This window comes from Ranitomeya variabilis, chromosome 8, assembly GCF_051348905.1.
Source record: "Ranitomeya variabilis isolate aRanVar5 chromosome 8, aRanVar5.hap1, whole genome shotgun sequence".
Classification (NCBI taxonomy): Eukaryota; Metazoa; Chordata; class Amphibia; order Anura; family Dendrobatidae; genus Ranitomeya; species Ranitomeya variabilis.
The window spans coordinates 54,002,564-54,030,189 of NC_135239.1; the positions used below are offsets into that span (position 1 = coordinate 54,002,564).

Consider the following 27,626-nt stretch of genomic DNA (forward strand, 5'->3'; position numbering starts at 1 on the left):
GTATCACACAGTAGGTGCAGTAATAGAGACACATATGGCAGCAGCAGCTCAGTATTGGGGTATCAGTAGGATGCGGCGTTGTGCAGGTTGCCAATAGATGGGGACGGTGCTGGAAATGTAGAAGTCAAATGTGGCTTTGTTGCAATTTCTGCAGATCAGTCCTCTGGAAGAATTTATAATGGTGGTCTGGGCCAGATGGAAAAGACGGGAAAAGTGAATGACTCCATGAGAAAGAATGTCACGATCTGTAACCGTACTGCAATTTCTTACTATGTTCTGCAGAGCTGCAATCAACCACTGTATGGTCACCGTATGGCAGTAATACACTATTACTAGAATGTGCTACTGTAGCTGTACACATGGTTAGGTACATTAGGGGCCCACTCAGATGTGTTTTGCCCCCCATGAGTATTAGGACCCTGACAGCGCATGTGCTAAACCCCTAGCTACGCCTCTATCTTTGACGAATGAAACATGTTATGTCCTGAAATGTGTAGCAGGAGACCCAGCAGTGTCACATTTATTGAGGGTAAAGCCATAACGGCACATACAATAGGACATTGTATTAGGATGACATCTGCGCTCTCTTTAAAAATGGTCGTTGTCGCTGTTCTGACTGAATACAGTTGTGTTTTACAGTAATGGAAGTTACATTGTTCCAAATCTGCAGAAAAAGCTATACGAAAAAAAAGTAAAAAAAAATGTAATGCTGTTCTGAGTATACCCTTCTATTCAACTAGAATTCAGCATCAAATGTTAAAACAAAGTATTAGAAACGTCCTTTTTGCATATGTGTCTTCAGAGTAGAAAGGGGACTATTGACATCCGTATCCTTGGATAGTCCTTGAACTCCCTGATATATCTATGATGCTTTTCTTTTGCCCAGATTGTCATCTGAATAAAACCAATCACTGTAAAAAGTCCAACTGCGAAGAAAAATAAGAAGTGACATGAGACAGAGACTGACATCGAGAGCAAGTATAGATTGTGGTAGGGCAAAGAATCCGTACCTGGAACACACTGGGTCATCACAGTGAAACTAATCCAACTTCCTACCTAGAAAATAATGTGTAGCGTTAGAGAGAAGGCTTTCATTCAAGTTTGGTATTGCTGCGCTTCACCATTTAAGTGAACGGAGTGGAGCTGAAATACAAGACAACTTCGTGGACACGAGAGGCGTGGTTCCTAAATATATATATAAATATATATATATATATATATATATATATATATATATATATATATATATATAAAAAAATTATATATATAAAAAAAATTATATATACATATATATATTATGTGTGGTGTGTGGTGTGTGGGTGATATATATATATATATATATATACATACACACACACACTCACTGGCCACTTTATTAGGTACACCTGTCCAACTTCTTGTTAACACTTAATTTCTAATCAGCCAATCACATGGCGGCAACTCAGTGCATTTAGGCATGTAGACATGGTCAAGACAATCTCCTGCAGTTCAAACCGAGCATCAGTATGGGGAAGAAAGGTGATTTGAGTGCCTTTGAACGTGGCATGGTTGTTGGTGCCAGAAGGGCTGGTCTGAGTATTTCAGAAACTGCTGATCTACTGGGATTTTCACGCACAACCATCTCTAGGGTTTACAGAGAATGGTCCGAAAAAGAAAAAAAATCCAGTGAGCGGCAGTTCTGTGGGCGGAAATGCCTTGTTGATGCCAGAGGTCAGAGGAGAATGGGGAGACTGGTTCGAGCTGATAGAAAGGCAACAGTGACTCAAATCGCCACCCGTTACAACCAAGGTAGGCCTAAGAGCATCTCTGAACGCACAGTGCGTCGAACTTTGAGGCAGATGGGCTACAGCAGCAGAAGACCACACCGGGTACCACTCCTTTCAGCTAAGAACAGGAAAGTGAGGCTACAATTTGTACAAGCTCATCGAAATTGGACAGTAGAAGATTGGAAAAACGTTGCTTGGTCTGATGAGTCTCGATTTCTGCTGCGACATTCGGATGGTAGGGTCAGAATTTGGCGTAAACAACATGAAAGCATGGATCCATCCTGCCTTGTATGGAGCATCTTTGGGATGTGCAGCCGACAAATCTGCGGCAACTGTGTGATGCCATCATGTCAATATGGACCAAAATCTCTGAGGAATGCTTCCAGCACCTTGTTGAATCTATGCCACGAAGAATTGAGGCAGTTCTGAAGGCAAAAGGGGTCCAACCCGTTACTAGCATGGTGTACCTAATAAAGTGGCCGGTGAGTGTATATTATATATTATTATTTTTTTTTCTTTTCATGTTTCCTCAAAAATAAGCCCTAGCACGATTTTCCAGGATTTTTGGAATGTAAGCTTTGCTCCAAAAAGCCCTACAGTCAAGGCTGGTGGTAGGAGGTGTCAGGCCAATTTTTCAGGGCCGCCACTCTATTAGGGGTCTGTGGCATTTCTGTTCCAAGATTAAGACTGCTAAAAGGACTGTTGATGACATCATGGTTATATGACAGAAGGTCACCGAGGGTCCTTTAACTGTGGAAGTCTAGAGGAATTGAAAAGACATGCCATAATGATCTGTGTGTGTGTGTGTGTGTGTGTGTGTGTGTGTGTGTGTGTGTGTGTGTGTGTGTGTGTGTGTGTGTGTGTGTGTGTATAGATTGTTGTTCATGGAAAAAAAATAAGCCAATCCTGGAAAATAAGTCCTACCCCATCCTTAGTTTTTGTGCACAATGGCATATTGGATAGCAATCACATCTAGAGCCATGAAGCTATAAATGTGAAGTGCAGAGGCTTGATGATAGATGAGGTTAATTATTTTTAAGTGCATTCATCCTAGTAGATAAATGGTATTCACATAAAGAAGAAAGAGAAAATGTATGTTGTTCACCCAAGGCAAATTGTACTGCAGAAACTTCCAACATTGAAAAATTGGTGCTGTTTCTGCATCATGTGCAAATATTTCTGCGCAGCCCATTCACATAGTCATTGACATTTCTGGAGCAAATCTGCTGTGTGTGAATATAACTTTACACTTGGCATTTTTAGATCTTGTGCCAGGTTTACAAAGAAAAAAAAAAAAAATCAAACGCCTGCCTAAAATTACTAAATCTGAATCAAACTGCTATTTAGTCAAATTTTCATGGTACATGTATTCTTAAATGGCATTTTTGTAACATCACAATCATTAAGAATAATACATTTTTTATCTTGCAATTTTCAGACCAGACCAGAGCACCTTCTTCCACATGTTTGGTGTGTCTCCCAGGTGGCTTGTTGCAAACTGTAAATGAATCTTTTTATGGATATCTTTGAGAAATGGCTTTCTTCTTGCCACTGTTCCATAAAGGCAGATTTGTGCAGTGTACGACTGATTGTTGTCCTATGGACAGACTGTCCCACCTCAGCTGTAGATCTCTGCAGTTCATCCAGAGTGATCATGGACCTCTTGGCTGCATCTCTGATCAGTCTTCTCCTTGTTTGAGATGAAAGTTTAGAGAGACGGCCGGGTCTTGGTAGATTTGCAGTGGTATGCTACTCCTTCTATTTTAATATGATTACTTGCACAGTGCTCCTTGGGATGTTTAAAGTTTTAGAAATCATTTTGTATCTAAATCCGGCTTTAAACTTCTCCACAACAGTATCACGGACCTGCCTGTTGTGTTCCTTGGTCTTCATGATGCTCTCTGTGCTTCATACAGAACCCTGAGACTATCACAGAGCAGGTGCATTTATACAGAGACTTGATTACACACAGATGGATTATATTTATCATCATTAGGCATTTAGGACAACATTGGATCATTCAGAGATCCACTATGAACTTCTGGAGTGAGTTTGCTGCACTGAAAGTAAAGGGGCCGAGTAATATTGCACGCCCCACTTATGTGGGAAAAGGTTGAAAAGTTCCAGGGGGGCGAAAACTTTCTCAAGGCACTGTGTATACAGCTGATAGCACATGATCCTCTTATCAGAATAGGAGATGTCACAGCTCCTCCCGCTCTCCCTCCCTTTGCACACGTGCATTAGATGCTTCGATTCCAAATATAGGATCAGAGTCTGCTCATTGTGGCTAATGTACAAGTGCTGTTTCCTTAAACAGCAAGTTAGAATCTAAAAATGTCCTAGCAACCAATGCGAAAATGGCAATATTCTATTTTTTATTATTTTTCATGCAAATTGTGATATGCTTAAAAAAATGATTTAAAAAAGTTGTCAAAATGTTTTAAAAATCCATTTACAAACACAAAAAAAACTGATTAAATCAATAGGTAATTTTCTTTTTAGAGCTTCCCTTTAATGATTTATGTAGGACATAATTTTAACAGCACCCCCCATGTAATACTATAGAAATGTCCGGCTGGTTACAGCTTTCCCTACTTCCGTTTCTTCTCTACAATCTAAACAAGTACGGTATTTTATTTTCCTCTATATGTGGCTTTAGGAAAGAAAGTGAAGGCACTGCACATCCAGCTCAGCGTCTGCACTATGCTATATACAATATGTCAGCAGGAGAACGGCAGCGACTCACAGACGCTTCTGCCAGAACGGCCATTATAGCCGGCATTTACTTTAATGAGATCAGGACGCTAATTTGCTCCCGGAGTGATGAGATGCCGATACCTACCTCATAGGTATAGTTGGGACATGACACAAAGAAAAACAACCATGTAAAAGGGTTTCGTGTAGGAAAGGGATACCTCCGCGACCTGGGACCTGAAAGATATTGAGGATTCTATCAGATGCTTACAAAAAAAATCCAAAATTATTTTACAGTACTAGCAAATGTAGGTCTACAAAACCCTCTCATGTGGATTTTAGAGCATGTGGAAGATTTTTTTTTTAATTTTTTTAAGTAGCAGATTTAATTTGCAGATGAGCCACATATAGAACTATGTATAACAAACATGTGAATGAGCACTAACTCTGCACCAGAATTGCCCCATGCAGATATTTAGGACAGTTTATCTGGGGGCACATATTCTCACATTTCCTAGTCATTTAATAGCTTTAGTGACCTGACCAATATTCAAGTGGATTTTACTCTGAAGACGTCCAGCCCTTTATAATAAGTCAAAGGTAAAAGAGCAATTTATTTTGCACTGGGCTGTATAAAAGACAGTATTTGACTTACTATTCTAATTTTTTTGGCTGCTACGAATATTGTGATCAGATCACTTCTTTCACATTTACTTCTGCCAAAATCTTATTGGTTTCTTGTGCAACCCATTTTTAAATCCATTCCACTGCCTTAGTCTCCGGGGAATGCAAATAAAGGACCTGATGACAGACCTGATGACAGACCCCTTAAGTGCATGAATGCTCTGCCGAAACATTTTCCTTATACGGTTCATACAGTTTTTTTCAATTCCAAAACAAACTCGGTCCTTCTCTTTACTCAGTACATTTTTGTAGGCTTAGGCTCAGATTTATCAAAACATTTACGCTAAAGAAGTTGCGCTAAAGCTTTGAAAAGTTGCAAAATGTTGGTGTTTTCACACCAGTTTTTCCCAACTCTAACAAAAGGAGTAGAGCTGGGGTGGCACAGGAGCACGATGCCATAGCTTGTCTAATTTATGACGAGCTGTGGCGTTCCGTATGCCAGAAGTCTCACTCCAGTCCATTTATCAGGACGTAGACGCTGGGGAAAAGCTCCTAGCTCCTCCTCCTTTACATTGAAGAAGCACTCCTCCTCCTCCCACCAAAATTTTTGTCACCTTAATATATTGCAGCGATCATATTATATAGCACTGTGTACTTACAATTGCTCATTTTCCCTTTCTACCCAATTATTTTCCTTTTCCATTAGGTTTATGACATCACAAGATTAAAAACTGACTAGGTGTATCCTTCTAAGCTCTATGTAGAAACAGGAGGTCAATTTTTCCTGCATGAGTTAATACTGCAAAATCCCTATCAAGGGGAGGATCTAAGCAGCTGTGTCAGGATTCAGGAATTGAAGAGGAGAATGATTAATGAAGGGAAAAGGGAAAAGAGACTTCCTGTTTCTACAAAGAACAAGGAAAAGAGAAGAATTAGCTGGGTAGAAACACAAAATGAACAATTGAAAGAACACAGTGCTGTATAATGCGATGACTGTAAATTATTAAGAGGATAAAAACTTTGATGGGAGCGTTTCTTTAAAATAGGTCACTATTTATAAGATCACTATTCCCCGATGCCCTTGCTCGCTCTGCGATCAGTGCCAGCAGGGGACAATGATAAAAGTTGTATTCAACTTATAACAGCAAGAGCAGATGGCAGCTGATGGGATTATTCATCAGTCTCCACCTGCACTATAAATAAATTAAAAAAAATGACATGGGTTCCCCTGTATTTTGATAACCAGTCAGACAAAAATGGCAACTGTGGGCTGCAACCCTTAGTTGTCTGCTTTAGCTTGGCTGGTTGTCAAAAATAAAGGGGATCCCAAGCGGTTTTTATTTATTTATTTTTTATATATTTATTTAAATAATTAAAAAATATAGAGTGTGTTTTCCTTTATTCTGGATAATTAGTCTTGCTAAAGCTTACAGCTGTCAGTTTTGCCTGGCTGGTTATGAAAAATACAGGAGAACCCACGCCATTTTTGTTAATGTATTTATTTATAGCACAGGGAGCGGCTGATGAATACTCTCATCAGCCCCCGCCTGTGCTATAAATAAATACATTTTAAAAAAAATTGTGTAAGTTCTCCTGTATTTTTCATAACCAGCCAGGTGTCACTTGCTCTTGCTGTTATCAGTTGAATACAACTCTCAACATTGTCCCCTGCCATCGCTGATCGCAGCACAAGCAGGGGACAATGATGTGAGCGCTCTTCTGCACCCGAAGCCAGGAAACAGCGCAAACAGTATCAATGCTTCCCAGGCGCCGGCACGTGTGATACTGATGCGGCACACAATTGCCACACATATGCCACAGGTATCAAAAACACACATACATGGATATCTCTGATAGTGTTTTTTTCCAGGATGTGTGAAAGAGCCCTAAAGGAGTTGTCCCCTTTCAAATATAATACTTCCCTTGTAGGTCACTATTTATAAGCCCAGTGTTCCCCGGGGCTGGGTGCTGAAGACAGCTCACATCATTGTCCCCCCTGCTCGCACTGCGATCAGCGCCAGCAGGGAACAATGTTAAGAGTTGTATTCCACTGATAACAGCAAGAGCACATGGCGGCTGATGGGAGTATTCATCAGTCGCCAACTGGAGGACCACTGTAAAAAAAAAAGTAAACTTTGATTATAATTAATTAAAAAATAAATATATAAATATTATATACAGTACAGACCAAAAGTTTGGACACATCTTCTCATTTAAAGATTTTTCTGTATTTTCATGACTGAAAACTGTAAATTCACACTGAAGGCATCAAAACTATAAATTAACACATGTGGAGAGTGATGGGGTGCTACGCCAGATGACCTGGCCTCCACAGTCACCAGACCTGAACCCAATCAAGATGGTTTGGGGTGAGATGGACCGCAGAGTGAAGGCAAAAGGGCCAACAAGTGCTAAGCATCTCTGGGAACTCCTTCAAGATTGTTGGAAGACCATTTCCGGTTACTACATCTTGAAGTTCATCAAGAGAATGCCAAGAGTGTGCAAAGCAGTCATCAAAGCAAAAGGTGGCTACTTTGAAGAACCTAGAATATAAGACATATTTTCAGGTGTTTCACACTGTTTTGTTAAGTATATAATTCCACATGTGTTAATTCATAGTTTTGATGCCTTCAGTGTGAATGTACAATTTTCACAGTCATGAAAATACAGAAAATGATTTAAATGAGAAGGTGTGTCCAAACTTTTGGTCTGTACTATATCTATCTATCTATCTATTATTTTTATTTTTATTTTATTTTTTTTTGGGGGGGGGGGATGTTTAAAAAAATTTGTAGGATTTGCAAATCCTCAGCATCGCTACTTGCCCTTGTGCCCCTAATGCGAATAATATCTGCTGTCAAATAAGAAAAACAATTAATAACATTAAAATAAATTGCATACCTTCTATTCTCAGATTACTCAGTGCTACATGAATGAAGAAATTACCAGTTTCACATATCTGTGAAAAAAGAAAAACCACAACAAATAAGAGTCTATAAATGGTCCCCTATGCAATGATGTACCTATAAAATAAAGGTAACTAATCATACATAGGTGATTAGATTCAGTTTTGCAGCAGGCTGTAAATCCACAGCCCTAACTACAGCAGCAGCACAGATATCTAGCGCTCAATATGAAAACTGCAATACAATAGGATCTATGTAAACTAAAGACAAGTGGCAAAAAAATTATATATATATATATATATATATATATATATATATATATATATATATATATATATATATATATATATATATATATATATATATATATATATAATGAAGATACCCACCAAAAACATGATCATGGAGACGCTTATCTGCTTTTTCCCATAAGCTGTAAGACATTAAAGCAAAACAAATAATGGATCTTGAAGGCCACACTGGGGCGTTTTATACAAAACATCTTTCTGAAACTTACAGGGTGGAGTGTACAAAGGGTGATTGATATAGTATGCAAGCCACGCTGCAAAGCCCCAGTAGTAGAAGCAGTTCTGTAAAACAATCTGACAGTTATCCCTCGTATAATACCAGGACCCTTAGGAAAATAGAACGACATGTTAACACAATACAGAATATGATATATAGATACATGATACTGTTCCCCCAGTGAAGTTCTTAGCACCGTAGTCTGCTGTTCATCTCCTATCTAGCAGACCGGGATTAAATGATTGTTTCTCCAATATCAACTGGGCATACATGAGATAATTATAATCAAAATCGATGCAGATTGTAAGGGTATGTTCACACGGTGAATTTTCGCCACAAAAAAACCCTCTGTATTTTACTGTACCAGCAAAGTGAATGAGATTTCGGAAGTCTCAGGCAGACGCTGCTTATTTTTTTCCTTGCAGATTTAAAACAGTTTTATATCTACAGCAAGTCAATTATTTTAGCTTTTTTGCAAGGATTTCACCCATTCTAACAGGGGGAAAAAAATACGTACGCTACTTACCTGGTAGCAGTGTTTTTTCAGGAGCCATGACAGCACAACGAGAGAGGGGATCCGCCCTTCAGGGACAGGAAACCTCAGGCATAAAAAGGGCGGCACCTCACTCCCCCGCCAGTTGGTTTACAGAGTACAAGCGGACCTTTTAGGTTAGTAATACACAACAATATTAAATATGGTACAATTCACCCAGTGAGTAAACTTAGGAATTACTACAGGAAGTGTTGATCCCAATAAAGAAAAGGGTAGGGAATATAAGGGTGCTGTCATGGCTCCTGAAAAAACACTGCTACCAGGTAAGTAGCGTACGTATTTATTCAGTCGCCATGACAGCACAACGAGAGACTTTCAGAGAAGTTAAAAAGTGACTAGGGAGGGACTACTGCCTCCAGCACCCTTCTCCCGAATGTGAGGTCGGAGGAGTCACCTAGATCTAATCTATAGTGCTTAAGAAAGGTGGATGGAGAAGACCATGTGGCCGCCTTACAAATGTCTTCAATCGACACGTCAGCTCTCTCAGCCCAGGATGTGGCTACCGCTCGAGTGGAATGAGCCTTTATACCTTCCGGAATTTCCACGCCACCTGCGGTATAAGCAAGAGATATCGCCTCCCTAATCCATCTGGATAGTGTATTTTTCGATACTCTAAGCCCTTTCCTAACTCCCTGGTAGGATACAAATAAGGAGTGATCTTTTTTCCAGGTGTCTGTTACTGAAATGTATCTGAGAAGACACCTACGTACGTCTAAACAATGAAACCGATGTTCCTTATCATTAGAGGGATTAGAACAGAAAGAAGGTAGGACCACCTCTTGGGATCTATTAAATTTTGAGGCAACCTTTGGAAGATAAAGGGGGTCAGGTCTCATAATCACTCTATCTTCCCTAAACTGCATATATGGAGGCTGTCTCGACAATGCTTGTAGGTCACTAACCCTTCTCGCAGACGTGAGGGCAACTAAGAGGGCTGTTTTGACCGACAGGATTTTGATTGGAACAGTATCAATAGGTTCGAACGGGGCTTGTGTTAGAGCTGAGAGCACGAGATTTAGGTCCCATGGGACTATTCTTTGTTTAATAACTGGCCTGGATCTGGTAACAGCTTTGAAGAATCTAGATATCCAGTGATTATTGGCTAAGTCAGTATTATATAGCGCCCCCAGGGCTGAAACCTGAACTCTGAGGGTACTGGTGGCTAAACCCATCTCTAGGCCCCTTTGTAAAAATTCTAAAATTTGCGTAATATTAGGTTTTTGATCAATTTGTGCCCCCGAACTTGAAAGGAATCTTCTCCAGACCCTGACATAGATGTTAGTCGTGGAGGCTTTCCTACTTTTTAGCAGTGTATTGATAAGATTTTTAGAGAATCCCTTCCCCTTCAGAAGTGACCTCTCAAATTCCACGCTGTTAGGTGTAAGTTGGTTACTCGTGGGTGTAGGACTGGACCCTGGGAGAGGAGGTCTGGTATCTCTGGTAGGATCCATGGCTGGGAAATGGACATGTTTCTCAGCCATGGGAACCACGATCTTCTGGGCCAGAACGGGGCTATCAGAATCACTCGGGCCCTGTCTTCCCGAATTTTCCTCAGAACTAAAGGAATCAGATTTAGAGGGGGAAAAGCATAGGCGAGCCTGAAGTTCCAGGAGATTGAGAGAGCATCGACTGCGTATGGGTTGTCCCCTGGACTTAGGGAACAGAAGTGATGTAGTTTTCTGTTTCCACGATTGGCAAAGAGATCTATTTCCGGACATCCCCATAACTGTACGATCTGATTGAAGACAGCCGGTTTCAGAGACCAGTCCCCTTGTTTGAGCTCGTTGCGGCTTAAATAATAGGCCCTGGTATTTAGTTTTCCCTTTATGTGGAGCGCTGTAAGGGAGAGCAGGTGATTCTCGGCCATCTGAAAAATACGATTTGCAACATCCATTAATGATCTAGACCGCGTACCTCCCTGGTGGTTAATATAGGCAACGGTCACTTGGTTGTCAGAGAGTAGTCTGACATGTCTACCCTGTAGAGGTATAAGAAACTCGTTTAAGGCACGTTCTACCGCCAACAATTCTTTTAGATTGGAGGATGACGCTCGCTCAGGTTGGGACCACAATCCCTGCACGCAATTATCTTCCCAGTGAGCCCCCCAACCCGTGGGGCTAGCATCAGTTGTCACTACTCGCGTGACCCGATTTGACCAGGGTACTCCTCGACGAAGATTTGGAATGTGTGTCCACCAAACTAGTGAATCAGTGGCCTCAACCGATAGAGAAAATTTGTTATCTAGGTTAGCGCCCAGCCGACGAAAATTATGTAGCACATCCCACTGCAGAGTCCTAGTGTGAAATTGTGCCCAGAGTACTGCCGGAAAACACGAAGTAAGAGAACCCAAAAGTGACATTGCCCCCCTTAAGGAGATTACAGGATTATTAATTGCTCTGGTGACCAGTCGGTGAATACTGTGGACTTTCGAGTCCGGCAGGCGACATTCCTGCTGAACCGAGTCCACAATAAGACCCAAAAACTCCTGTGATGTTACGGGCTGAAGACGCGATTTTTTGAGATTAATAACCCATCCTAAGCTATGTAATGCTGTTATCACTTTTCCCAACTGGTCTTTACAGTGTGACTCTGAACGTCCCACAATTAACAAGTCATCTAAGTATGGAATTATTAGTATGTTTTGTTCGTGAAGGTGTGCCATAACCTCTACCATGATCTTAGTGAAAACCCGGGGTGCAACTGCAACACCAAAAGGGAGTGCTCGATACTGAAAGTGCTGTACCGTGCCGGCAAGAGAAACCGCCACCCTGAGAAAGCGCTGATGATTTACATGTATTGGGACATGGTAATAGGCGTCTTTCAGATCTAAGACGACCATAAAGCAATTGTGAAAAAGTAGCTTTATTGCTGTTTTCACAGATTCCATTTTAAAGGATGGGATCAGCAAGAATTCATTCAGGCCTTTAAGGTTGATGATGGTGCGATACGACCCATCTGGCTTTTTAATCAGGAATAAAGGGGAGTAAAACCCCTTACCTCGTTCCTCTGTGGGTACCTTAATCAGAACCCCCTTTTTTTGGAGATCATGGACTTCTGACTCCAAAGCCAATTGTTCTGCGGAAGAAGAACGGATAGGAGTTAATTTGAATTTGTCCTGAGGCATCTGATGGAACTGCAACTCTAAGCCCTCTTTGATGATACTGAGGATCCATGGACTATTGGTGATCTTCAACCAGGCTGGATAGAAGGCTAGAAGCCTACCACCCACCTGGTCCGCCAGTCATTGAGGTTTTTTGGAGTCTCGAGAGGAGTTAAACATATAACCTCTACCTCTTCGTCTGCTGTTGTAATATCTGGTCGAATCTCTATTCGGCTCCCTCTCGGATCTTCGGCGATAAGACCATCCTCTGGTGTAATCCTTCCTGTAAAAGGGTCTTCCCAAAAAAGGGAATCGTTTTTTACTGTCACCAGCCTTCTCAAGCAGCTCATCTAGCACTGGACCAAACAAATGAACCCCCTCACAGGGGATGCCGCATAATTTTGACCTGGCCTGCAAATCTCCTGGCCAACATTTTATCCAGAGTGCTCTGCGGGCTGCATTGGATAAGGCTGAGGATCTTGCGGCCAGCCTGACGGAATCCGCTGATGCATCGGAAAGGAAGGCTGCCGCATCCTGAATTATGGACATAGATGACAGGATCTCACTTCTAGGAGTTTTATCTTTAAGTTGGTCTTCCAGGTGGCCTAGCCACACCATCAACGACCGGGCCGTGCAGGTGGCCGCAATTGCTGGTCTCAGAGATCCCGCAGATGTCTCCCAAGCTCCTTTAAGGAACACATCAGCTTTCCTATCAAGCGGGTCTTTCAAGTTGCCTAAATCCTCAAATGGGAGAGACGATTTTTTGCACGCCTTGGCCACCGCAGCATCTAATTTTGGGACCTTGTCCCAAGAAGACGAAGCCTCTTCCTCAAAAGGATACCTTCTTTTGAAAGCTGGTGGTAGTGACCCCTTCCTTTCGGGCTTTTTCCACTCCTTCGTAATCAGTGACTTGATTTTTTCTACTACCGGAAAAAACCTTTTGGATTTACGGTCTATGCCTTTAAACATGATGTCCTGAATAGAACTTTCAGACTGAGTTTCCTCAATCCCCATGGTGTTGTTAACAGCTTTCACTAGATGATTAACCCTATCTAGCGACAGACAGGCTCGGCTGGACTCTATTCCTTCAGAGGATGATGAAGACGGAAGTGAATCCGAGCTCACACCGCCTGACTCAGAATCCACATCTGACACTGGGGATGAAATTTCTTTCCTTCTTTTGGTGACCTTTTTTTGAGAGCTGGAATTCATGGAATCTCTGACCTCCTGTCTAACCAGGTCCCTAAGAGTAGACGTTAGGTCAGGGGCCTCCTCCTCCAATAGATGCTGTATGCAGGATTTGCACAGCTTCTTTTTATGTCCCTCTGGAAGTGGCTCCGTACATATGGCGCACTCCCTATGCTTGGATTTGGAGGTACATTTTCTCCCCTAATAAGGAGAGAGGGAATACAAGGAGGGACAGCAATCAGAAGGCATACTTTCACGTAGCTCACTTACCCGTCCCTGTAGCGAATGGTACCGTAATTGGGGGGTCCTTATCAGCCGGAGGTTTCTTACGGCCTGAGGACTTTGATGATCTCTGAGCCGATCTAGCTCCACCAGCGCGACTACTGCCACTAGACCGCTGCTGGGAGCTGACCTGAGGCTCTTTCAATTCATGCTGCTGCTGCTGCTGCTGCTGCTGCTGCTGCTGCTCCTGCTGCTGCTGCTGCCGCGATGCTCCGTCCGACGAATCCATTGCAGAAATGAAGAATCAGGAGCAGCTTGCAGCTCACACGAGCTCCTTAATAAACCCCCACGGTACCACCCCCTGATGGGGGACAGCAGGGAATCCAGGTGGTGCGAATTGCACTTAGTGCAAATAGGGCACGCTCCCCAGGGCCCCCCCGCAACGCCCCTGAGATCCGGCGCCATCCGGACGACAGGGCGCCGCCATTACTCGGGGACGGCACTACTGCGCCTGCCCCGTCGCGTCATCAAGCCGTGCCGCCCGTCGCAACATCCGGAAACGTCACTTCCGGCTGCGACTGCAGCAACGCCGGCCGACACGCGCGAGGAGACGCCAGTGCCGCCCGGAGTAGACAGCGCGCCCGTGGAATAGCGCACAGATCCCCTGAGGCACCGGCAGGCACGACCCCAGGACAGCAGCCCCAATACTCACCAGGTACATGCGGCCCACAATAGAAGTCGGCTACCCTCAGAGGCCGCTTCTCTCTGCTGTCACCGACACAGACAGTGCCCCTGCCGTGTGGTGCTTCCACAACCTGATTAGACCGAGGTAGGGGACCCCCGCTACCTGCATCGGTCTGTCAGACGTGGGATCTCTTCTTTTAATCTTCAACCCTCTTCATAGGGTCTGCCTGAAGAGGTTCCCCGTCAGGGACAGGAAACCAACTGGCGGGGGAGTGAGGTGCCGCCCTTTTTATGCCTGAGGTTTCCTGTCCCTGAAGGGCGGATCCCCTCTCTCGTTGTGCTGTCATGGCGACTGAATAAAGCATAAATTTTACACAGCATTTTTTCCTACCAAGACACATTTTTGGTGCAGAATTGTCTGCTGCAAATACTTAAAAATTGAAACGACATGAGCGCAGTACTCAGTAGCCTGGAGCGCTCAACGCCGCACTTTATGGTCACCAACGGGCGCACTGCACATCCCTCCTCCACAGTCTCCATCAGCGCTGGTGGGGAAACTCGAGCGCCGGCCTGCACTATACTGATGCTCCAGGGCCGGAGCACTCACGTCCCCCTGCTGCCCACTGTCTCTTCCCACCAAGTCTGCCCGTTTCCGCGCGTGCCGAGCCTGTAAACTCCTAGCCACACCCCCTGTTTCCACCTGCAATGATTGGTCCGGTCTCTTAAGCTTTCCCCCAGACAGAGGAGACAGCCCTGACAGTTCCGGAGCCGGCACAGAAAAGGTACCCGCGGCACAGTCCCTCTTCTTACATATGGATCCTCGGTCCACCTGCAGCTGTTGACAAGTTAAATTCTGCAGTCAATCTCTGACAGCGGCATTAATCACACGCCGGGAGGAAGGAGATCACAAGACACGCCCATTGGCACCCCTGTCACGTGATCGCCGATGGTTTGCCAATGCAGTCGGAGGTCTGCAGAAGAACCCTGTGCCTGTCACTGTGAATCTCCTGTGAACGTCAGCCTGTGGCCGGCGTTCATGGGAGATCGTGATTTTTCGTTTGCTGAGATGGTTTAATGAATCCTGCATTGAGCAGGGGGTTGAACACAATGACCCCAGAGGTCCCTTCCAGCTCTAACATTCTATGATTCTAACATTGGCATAAGTGCTGTCCAATAAGAAAAAAATTAAAATAAAAAAAAAATAAATAAAAAAAAAATCGGATAGCACTCCTCCGATGTATACGCTGATGTGAGTGAGCCCTTATTCGGTGAATAGACAACACCCTCAGCAAGATATATTGATTAGTGAAGAGTGACAACTTTTCTGTCTGCCTAAAGTAGCCTAATTGGTCTAGGTGCCAAGCAAAAGAAAAACTGTGAATAAATGCCTGTACCTGACATTCCGTAGACCTCATTATCCAGAAAAAATGAGCAGTGAGTGAGATGCCTATTTGAGAAGTAATGTAGCACACTGTACAGCACAGTGGTCTTCTCCTGCATGGATGACATAATATTAGTTTAGTCCATAGTCTGATAGGAGTGTTACTTCTTAGACATTTGAAGATGCTTCATCTTCAGTTCATTGGGGCAGTATAACATTGCCAAAAATGGTGCTGGACAGGTACGGACTGGGAATGAAATTCAGCCCTGGCATTTGAAATCACACAGGCCCACGGTGTCCCCGTCCCCAATAACCAGATGGGATATACAGTACTAGATGGTAGCCTGATTCTAACGCATCGGGTATTCTAGAATATGTATGTAGTTTATTCATGAAGATTTTAGAATACTACATTGAATACACAGGATTCGGCCGGCCGCGACCAATTAGCAAAGCGTGGTTCAAATCCTGCGTCAATTCGCGGCCGGACTGCGCCTGTCGCTGATTGTTCGCGGCCGGCCACGTAGTATATAGCACAGCCACGTAGTATATAACAGCCCACGTAGTAAATAGCAGCCTCGTAGTATATTGCACAGCCACGTATTATATAGCACAGCCATGTAGTATATAGCAGAGCCCACGGAGTATATAGCAGAGCCCCCGGAGTATATAGCAGAGCCCCCGGAGTATATAGCAGAGCCCCCGGAGTATATAGCAGAGCCCCCGGAGTATATAGCAGAGCCCACGGAGTATATAGCAGAGCCACGTAGTATATAGCAGAGCCCACGGAGTGTATAACAGCCCACATAGCATATAAGACAGCCAAGTAGTATATAACAGCCCAAGCACACAGTATATAACACAGGCCACAGTGTATAACACAGGCCACGTAGTGTATAACACAGGCCACGTAGTGTATCGCACAGCCCACGTAGTATATCGCACAGCCCACGCAGTATATCGCACAGCCCACGCAGTATATCGCACAGCCCACGCAGTATATCGCACAGCCCACGCAGAATATCGCACAGCCCACGCAGAATATCGCACAGCCCACGCAGAATATCGCACAGCCCACGCAGTATATCGCACAGCCCACGCAGTATATCGCACAGCCCACGCAGTATATCGCACAGCCCACGCAGTATATCGCACAGCCCACGCAGCATATCGCACATCCACGTAGTATATTGCACAGCCCACGTAGAATATTGCAAAGCTCACGTAGTATATCGCCCAGCCCACGTAGTATATCGCACAGCCCACGCAGTATATCGCACAGCCTACGCAGTATATTGCACAGCCCATGTAGTATATTGCACAGCCCACGTAGTATATAGCAATGTGGGCATCTTATCCCTGTTAAAAAAAAGAATTAAAATAAAAAATAGTTATATACTCACCTTCCATTGGCCCCCGGATCCAGGCGAAGTGGTTACCGGTGCTCCTCGTGCGCTCCGGTCTCAAGAGTGCATTGCGGTCTCGCGAGATGATGACGTAACGATCTCGCGAGACTGCTACGTCATCATCTCGCGAGATCGCAATGCATGGAGTGGTCACCGGAGCGTTGCGAGGAGCGGGAAAGGCCTGTTTTGGATGCGGGGGCCGACGGACGGTGAGTATATAACGATTTTTTATTTTTTTTTATTATTTTTAACATTAGATCTTTTTACTATTGATGCTGCATAGGCAGCATCAATAGTAAAAAAGTTGGTCATACAGGGTTAATAGCAGCGTTAACGGAGTGCGTTACACCGTGGCATAACGCGGTCCGTTAATGCTGCCATTAACCCTGTGTGAGCGCTGACTGGAGGAGATTACGGAGCAGGCACTGACTGCGGGGAGGAAGGAGCGGCCATTTTGCTGCCGGACTGGGCCCGTCACTGATTGGTCGTTGCTGTTTTGCCGCGACCAATCAGCGACTTGGATTTCCATGACAGACATAGGCCGCGACCAATGAATATCCGTGACAGACAGACAGAAGGACAGAAAGACATAAGTGACCCTTAGACAATTATATAGTAGATTACTAGTATTACCCTGGATGGAGGAAAGGAAGATTTACTACAAGACCAATATTTCTAATTTTACCCACGGCATGCTGGGGTAAGTGACGGAGTGACCGGCTTTGTGCTCAGTCACAACTTTTAACAGTATGGGTGTCTTGAGAACAATGATTCTGTTAACAACGTAGCACACAAGGCAGCCCACAACCAAACCGGCCCTTCTGGCATTTGCCAGAATTGCCAAATGGCCAGTCCGGCCCTGGTGCTGGAGGTAGAGTTAAAGGGTTATTCCCAATAAAACGAGTCATCCCCTTCTTCTATATTGAATGGAGCAGGGGAGTGCATACTAGGCCACCACTCCATGTATCGTCATAGAGACTTCCCGGAAATAGCCAAGTTCATGGCTCGAATGTCTATGGCAGAAAAGGAACAGAGCAGAATCGGAGAATGCTCACCTCTACCCAAGACAGAGCCCCGATCTCTGGATCCAAATCTCCGTCTAAGAGGTTAGACAGTTATCCCCTATTCATATGATATGGGGTAATTTGGCCACAATATAATTTATTATTGTACATCGAGAATTAACCCTAAAAGCAAAACTGGTAGTAGAGAGATAAACATTACTGTTAGCCGGATTAACCTCACACTTGACGTCTGCAGTCGAATATCCTGGAAGTTAAGTTTGCATTTTTTCTACACTCGATACAACATCAATATAATCGACTTTTAATCTGCTGGGCGCCGATCTTATAAATAAATCCAATAATGGCAATCTCTATGGCAGAGTGTTTAGGGTAGATATGGACCCATTGTAGATTGTTTTTTGGCTCCCTACTCTCCTCCCATTACTTAAAGGGGTCATCCTTTTTTTAGCAACCTTAGCCAGCGTGATCAGTTAGATGTAAAAAACAAACTGAGCTTTACTTACCCTCCCCTGGTCCAGTGCTGTGTCTCCACTGCCACTCCGTTTCCGCTGTTTGGCTGCAGCGGTGATATCACTGACAGTGCAAATTATCCAGCATATTGGACAGTCTACTGGACTGGTGAGGATAAGAAACACTCCGTTTGTGTTTTTCCATTTTATTTTATTTTTACACCAAATTATCGTTTTTGAGGAAACTTATGCAAGCTGGCTCAATTCATTTAAGTACGTGCACACGTTGAGTAAAATTTCTGCACCATTTCTGCTGCTCTTGGCGGGAAAAATGCAGCTGAAAAAAAGTGTGTTTTTGCCCTGTATTTTTGACTGATTTGAGTAAAGTCAATGGAGAAAAACACACAGAATTGACACACTGAAGATTATTTTCTGCACCAAATGTGTGCAGGACACTCCATGTTTCTCATTCACTTTGCTGGTATCAGGATTGCATCAGGTTTTTCTCGAAAATCTGCCAGGAAAAAAAATGCACCAAAAACGCACTAAATCTGCAACGTGTGCACACAGCCTAAAGCGTAATTAGAAACAGTTCCGGAATATTTGGGAAATGACACAAGTTTCTGCATTTTAGCTGCTTACCAATACATTCAAGATACAGTTCTATAATCTCAGCTTTAGGGATAGCTCACATCAGCGTTCAAAGTCAGCGAATACAATGTGAGAAAACCCTCGTATTGGCTACAATGACATTCAGTTAGGCAGGGCTCATCTGCAAGTTTCTCCTCACCTAGAATTGGAGGGGGGGGGGGGTAAAAGAGGAAAAATTTGCAGCATGATGTGTATGGTCGTGTAAAACATCAGGGACTCACCAAATGAAAGTCAATGGGTGGGAGGGAAAAATGTATATATATATATTGCATGGCACACGTGGGTAAGAGGGTCAAGGAGTTTTTATTTCAAATATAGGACTTTACGCTGCGTTTATCTATTACTTTTGGCTATGGGGTTAGTAATGGGAGAGTCTCAGACACCGCTCCATTATTACCCCTGGGCTTGATGTCAGCAGCCATAAAATAGCCGACATCAACCCCAATACTATTACCTCACATGCTACAAGCACCAGGGCAAGTGAAAAGAGCTGAGGCCAAGCGCCAGAATTGGTGCATCCATTAGAGGACTCATTTCTGGGGTGGCTGAGGGCTGATGTTAGTCCGGGAGGGGGTACCCTTCCTTGGCTATTATCAGCCCAGAGCTGTCTGCTTAGCCTTTGCTGGTTATTAATAATAGGGAGGACCCCACATCGCTGTTTTTTCGGTCACACCATATTAATAGCCAGTAACAGCTAAGTAAACTGGGAAGCTCCATGTTTATTACTCCCCCTTCCCAGACTATAAACATCAGCCCCCAGCCGTCGGCTTTTCCTCAGTTGGTTAAGAAAAATATGGGGACCCCACACCATTTTTATTTAATTATTAGCTGAATACATGTACAGTAAGCTACACACACAAAGCACTGATTATATATCTCAGTGACATGTGTCTATCATCTTATCTATATATAAGATTGTTAGTAAACTGGTTTGAAATGACAGAATTACTGTATGTAAAAGCTGATAAAAACGCACTGCATACAGATTTCAAGCGCATGTCATACGGATGCGAAGTGAGAAGAAAAGAAACCATGACACTCACCAACTTTATATACGTAGACGTATATGAGGGTATTCACAACCTAATTGGAGTAAGTGTTTAGAAATTATAGCTCTTTAATGCAGCTGCCTCTTTTTCAAGGGACCAAAAGTAATTGAACAACTATCTCAAAAGCTCTTTAGTGGGCTATTTCCTCATAAATCCATCATCAATTAAGCAGGTAAGTCCATCCAATAGATACTATGGCATCATCGTCACCATGTCATCATACTATGACATCATTGTCTCCATGGCAACCACTATGATATCATCGTCACCATGGCAACACACTATAACATCATTGTCGCCATGAAAACCTACTGAGATGACATCATCTCCTCCATGGCAACCCACTATGACATCTTTGCCATGGCAACCACTGACATCATTGTTGCCATGGCAACCACTATGACATAATTGTTGCTACGGCAAATCCTATGACATCATCATCGCCACAGCAACCTCTTTGACATCATCATCTCCATGGCAACCCACTATGACATCGTCGCCATGACTACTCACTGACATCGTCGCCATGACTACCCACTATAACATCGTCGTCACCATGGCATCTCCCTGTGGCATTCCTGTCGCCATGGAAACACAATGACTGTCACCATGGCAACCACTAACATCATTGCCACCATGGCAACTTATTATGACATCATCATCGCCATGGCAACCCACTATGGCATCATCGTCGCCTTGGCAACCTACTATGACATCATTACCATTGCAACCCACTATGATATCATAGCCACCATGGCAACGCACTATGGCATTGTCGCCATGACCAACCACTATGAAATTGTCACCATGGCAACAACCAATGACATAATTGTCGCCATGAAACCTACTATGATATCATTGTCGCCATGGCAACTTATGACATTGTTGCCCTGGCAACCTCTAAGGCATGATTGTCACCATGGCAACCCACTATGACATCATCTCCATGACAACCAATATGACTTCATCGTCGCCATAAGCAATCCATTATGACATCGTCGCCATGGCAAACCACTGAGATCATCGTCACCATAGCAACACACTGACATCATCGCCATGGAAACCACTATGACAACATCGTTGCCATGAAGACCCGCTATGACATCATCACCATGGCAACCCGTATCATCATTGTCACCATGACAACCCACTATGACATCATTGTCGTCATGCAACCACTATGACATCATCGTCGCCATGTCAACCCATTATGATATAATCATCACCATGGCAACACACTATGGCTTCCTTGTCGCCATATCAACACTATGAAATCATTGTCACCATGGCAACCACGACATCATCATCGCCATGGCAGACCCACTATGACATCGTCACCATGGCAACAGGCTATGGATTTATCGTCGCCATGGCAACCACTATGCATCAGCATCGCCATGGTAACCACTATGCATCGCCATGGCAACCTACTATGACATCATTGTCGCCATGTCAACACACTATGCCATTCTCTTCGCCATGGCAAACATAACATCATTGTCCCCACGGCAACTACTATGACTTCATCATCGTCACCATGGCAACACACTGTAGAAAAGCTGCGGAGACACTATCACGTGTTTCTCAACACAAGCAATGAATAGCCAGGTCTTTCACCGGGAAGGAACAACCACGGGAAGGGCAGCATCCAATAAAGGAAAACCACCTATGCCAAAACATGGTATCCATCCACAGACAGCTGTTTCGGGGTATTTGCCCCTCATCAGTGTGGAGTAGGAAACTGGCTATTAGGAGCAGTGCCTAGTGAAAAGACTATAAACATGAGGATGAATGACCTTGGGGAGATCAAAACCTCCAACACCGCGGAGACACCATCATGTGTTTCTCAACGCATTGATCCAGAACACTTCCTACTCTATGAGATTATTGTCGCCATGTCAATCCACTATGACATCGTCGTCATGGCAACAACTATGACATCACCATTGCAATAGCAACTCACCATGACATCACCGTCACCACGGCAACCACTATAACATCATCGTCACCATGGCAACCCATTAAGACATCATTGTCACCATGGCAACCCATTATGACATCATTGTCACCATGACAACCATGACATCATTGTCACCATGACAACCATGACATCATTGTCACCATGACAACCATGACATCATTGTCACCATGACAACCATGACATCATTGTCACCATGACAACCATGACATCATTGTCACCATGACAACCATGACATCATTGTCACCATGACAACCATGACATCATTGTCACCATGACAACCATGACATCATTGTCACCATGACAACCATGACATCATTGTCACCATGACAACCATGACATCATTGTCACCATGACATTGTCATCATGTCAACCCACTATGACATCGTCGCCATGGCAACTCCCTGTGGCATTCCCGTTGTCATGGCAACACAGTGACATTGTTTCCATGGCAACCACTATGACATCATGGCAACCTTTATGACATCATCAACACCTTGGCCACCCACTATGTCATCGTCACCATGGCAACACACTGACATCGTTGCCATGACTACCAACTATGACATCATCGTCACCATGGCAACCCATTATGGCATCATTGTCACCAAGGTAACACCATTACATAATCGTCACCATGGCAACACATAATGACATCATGGCCGCCATGGCAACCCACCATGACATAATTGTTGCCATGGCATCTCCCTGTGGCATTCCCGTCGCTATGGAAACACAGTGACATTGTCGCCATGCCAACCACTATGACATCATCATCACCATGACAACTTATTATGACATCATTGTCGCCATGGCAACTCACTATGGCATCATCAGCGCCATGGTAACCCACTATGGCACCATCGTCAACTTGGCAACCACTATGGCATCATTGCCATTGCAACCCACTATGACATCATAGTCGCCATGGCAACACACCATGGATTCATCGCCGCCATGGCAACATCTATGACATCATCGCCTTGGCAACCCACTATGACATCATCGTCACCATGGCAATTCATCATGGCATAATCATTGCCATGGCAACCCATTATGACATCATTGTTGCCATGGCAACCCACTATGACATTGTCACCATGGCAACCCATGGCAACCCATTATGACAATCACCAATGCACCCAACCATCGCATCAGCGTCGCCACGGCAACCCACTATGACATCATCGCCATGGCAATTCACTATGGCATCATCGCCATGGCAACCACTATGACATCACTGTCACCACGGCAACTACTACAGCATAGTCGCTATGGCAACACACTATGGCATCATCGTCGCCATAGCAACATACTGACATCATTGTCGCCACAGCAACTTCTATGACATCGTCACCATGGCAACCCACTATGAAATCATCATCGCCATGGCAACCTCAATGACATCAGCATCGCCTTGGCAACCCACTATTACATCATCGTCGCCATGGCAACCACTGACATTGTTACTATGACAGTCATATCCATAGCAACCCACTGTGGCATCAGAGTTGCCATGGCAACCACTATGACATCGTTACCATTGCAACCCACTATGATATCATCGTCGCCATGGCAACCTCTGACATCTCGATGCCAACACACTATGACATCGTCACTATGGCAACCATGACATCGTCACCATGGCAACCATGACATCACTGTCACCATGGCAACCATGACATCACTGTCACCATGGCAATCAAGACATCATTGTCACCATGTCAACCCACTATGATATCATCGTCGCCATGGCAACTCCCTGTGGCATTCCCGTTGTCATGGCAACACTGTGACATTGTTTCCATGGCAACCACTATGTCATCGTCACCATGGCAACACACTGGCATCGTTGCCATGACTACCAACTATGACATCATCGTCACTATGGCAACCCATTATGGCATAATTCTTGCCATGGCAAACCATTATGGCATCATTGTCACCAAGGTAACGCTATAACATCATCGCCATGGCAACCCACCATGACAATCATTGCCATGGCAACTCCCTGTGGCATTCCCGTCGCTATGGAAACACCGTGACATTGTCGCCATGGCAATTACTATGACATCATCGTCACCATGGCAACTTATTATGGCATCATCGTCAACTTGGCAACCACTATGGCATCATTGCAACCCACTATGACATCATAGTTGCCATGGCAACATCTCTGACATCACCTTGGCAACCCACTATGACATCACTGTCGCCATGGCAACCCACTATGACATCACTGTCGCCATGGCAACCCACTATGACATCACTGTCGCCATGGCAACCCACTATGACATCACTGTCGCCATGGCAACCCACTATGACAACACTGTCGCCATGGCAACCCACTATGACAACACTGTCGCCATGGCAACCCACTATGACAACACTGTCGCCATGGCAACCCACTATGACAACACTGTCGCCATGGCAACCCACTATGACAACACTGTCGCCATGGCAACCCACTATGACAACACTGTCGCCATGGCAACCCACTATGACATCACTGTCGCCATGGCAACCCACTATGACATCACTGTCGCCATGGCAACCATGGCATCACTGTCGCCATGGCAACCATGGCATCACTGTCGCCATGGCAACCATGACATCACTGTCGCCATGGCAACCATGACATCACTGTCACCATTTCAACCCACTATGATATCATCGTCGCCATGGCAACTCCGTGGCATTCCCATTGTCATGGCAACACAGTGACATTGTTTCCATGGCAACCACTATGACATCAACACCATGGCAACCTTTATGACATCATCATTGTCTTTGCCACCCACTATGTCATAGTCACCATGGCAACTCACTGGCATTGCCATGACTACCAACTATGACATCATCATCACTATGGCAACCCATTATGGCATAATTCTTGCCATGGCAAACCATTATGGCATTGTCACCAAGGTAACACTATAACATCATCGTCGCAATGGCAACCCACCATGACAATCATTGCCATGGCAACTCCCTGTGGCATTCCCATCGCTATGGAAGCACAGTGACATTGTCGCCATGGCAATTACTATGACATCATCGTGACATCATCGTCACCATGGCAACTTATGACATCATCACCATGGCAACTTATTATGACATCATTGTCACCATGGCAACTCACTATGGCATCAGCGCCATGGCAACCCACTATGGCATCAGCGTCAACTTGGCAACCACTATGGCATCATTGCAACCCACTATGACATCATAGTTGCCATGGCAACATCTCTGACATCACCTTGGCAACCCACTATGATATCTCCATGTCAACCCACTATGACATCATCACCATGGCAACCCATTCTGGCATCAACGTCGCCATGGCAACCCACTGACATCATTGTCGTCACGCCAACTACTACATCATAGTCACTATGGCAACACACTATGGCATCATCATTGCCATTGTCACCATGGCAACCCATTATGACATCATTGTCACCATGGCAACCACAACATCGTCACCAGGGCAACCACGACATCATTGTCACCATGGAAACCATGACATCATTGTCATCATGTCAACCCACTATGACATCATAGTCGTCATGGCAACTCACTGTGGCATTCCCGTTGTCATGGCAACACAGTGACATTGTTTCCATGGCAACCACTATGACATCATCGACACCATGGCAAACTTTATGACATCATCATCGCCACCCACTATGTCATCGTCACCATGGCAACACACTGACATCATTGTCATGACTACCAACTATGACATCATCGTCACCATGGCAACCCATTATAGCATAATTGTTGCCATGGCAACTTATGAGATCATCATCGCCATGGCAACCCACTATGGCATCATTTTAGCCATGGCAACCCACTATGGCATTATTGTAGCCATGGCATCCCACTATGACACTATGACATCATAGTTGCCATGGTAACCCACTATGACATCATAGTCGTCTTGGCAACACACTATGACATCATCGCCATGGCAACCTCTATGACATCATCACCATGGCAACCTTTTATGGCATAATCGTTGCTATGGCAACCCATTATGGCATCAATGTTGCCACGGCAACCCACTATGACATCATCGACACCATGGCAACCACTATGACATCATTGTCGCCATGGCAACCGCTGACATCATTGTCGCGACAGCAACCCATTGACATCATAGTCGCCAAGGCAACTCACTATGGCATCATTGCCATGGCAACCATTATGACATCGTCACCATGGCAACCCATTATGACATCAACGTCGCCACGGCAACCCACTATGACATCCTCGTCGCCATGGCAATTCACTGGCATAATCGCCATGGTAACCACTATGACATGATTGTCGCCATGGCAACTACAACATCATCGTCGCTATGGCAACACACTGTCATCATCGCCATAACAACACATTATGATATCTGTCACCACGGCAACTACTATGACAATCATCACCATGGCAAATTATGACATTGTCACCATGGTAACACACTATGACATCACTGTTGCCATGGCAACCCACTATGACATCATAGCCGCCTTGGCATCTCACTGGCATTCTCGTCGCCATTGCAACACACTGACATCATAGTCATGGCGAGCATGATGTCAGAGTGGTTTGCCATGGAGACAATGCTGTCATAGTGTGTTGCCATGATGACATGGATGCCATGGTGGGTTGCCAAGGCGGCTGATGATTATGTCATAATGGGTTGCCAAGGCATCATTGTCGCCATGGCAACTTATGACATCATAGCCATGGCAACCCACTATGACATCATCGTCACCATGGCAACCCACTACGACATCATAGCCGCCATGGCAGCCATTATGACATCGTCACCATGGCAACCCACTATGACATCGTAGCCGCCATGGCAGCCATTATGACATCACCATGGCAACCCATTATGACAATCATCACCAACGCAACCCATTATGGCATCCACGTCGCTATGGCAACCCACTATGACATCATTAACATGGCAACCCACTATGACATCAACATCGCCATGGCAACACCGCAATAGCAACCACTGACATCATTGCCACTATGGCAACCACTATGACATCATCGTCGCATTGGCAACTACTGACACCATCGTCACCATGGCAGCTTATGACATCGTCGCCATGGCAAACCACTATGGTATCATCATCACCAATGCAACACAATATGACCGTCACCATGACAACCATTAAAACATCGTCATAATGGCAACCCATTATGGCATCATCATCACCATGGCAACCCATTATGGAATTGTCGCCACGGCAACCCACTATGACATCATTGTTGCCACGGCAACCCACTATGACAATGGTCACCATGGCAACTTATTACATCATCGCCTAGACAACCCACTATGACATCATTCATGTCCATGGCAACCCACTATGGCATAGTCGCCATGACTACCCACTATGACATCACTATG

The 27,626-nt window shown here is 44.6% G+C and overlaps 1 protein-coding gene across 2 annotated transcripts in view; it reads right to left on the reverse strand.

The window, feature by feature from the left end:
* Window positions 1-491: 491 nt before the first annotated feature.
* Window positions 492-27,626, reverse strand: part of LOC143788634 (very-long-chain enoyl-CoA reductase-like) — a 100,819-nt gene continuing 73,684 nt past the window's right edge. The window contains exons 8-13 of one of the 2 annotated variants that reach the window (XM_077278435.1): window positions 8,508-8,580; window positions 8,380-8,423; window positions 7,986-8,043; window positions 4,605-4,697; window positions 1,011-1,052; window positions 492-926 (exon numbers count right to left, since the gene is read on the reverse strand). In XM_077278435.1, coding sequence (XP_077134550.1) covers window positions 799-926; window positions 1,011-1,052; window positions 4,605-4,697; window positions 7,986-8,043; window positions 8,380-8,423; window positions 8,508-8,580 — 438 coding nt within the window. In that variant the 3' untranslated portion in view covers window positions 492-798. The remainder of the gene's footprint in view (window positions 927-1,010; window positions 1,053-4,604; window positions 4,698-7,985; window positions 8,044-8,379; window positions 8,424-8,507; window positions 8,581-27,626) is intronic. The other variant, XM_077278437.1, reaches the window with a different exon arrangement.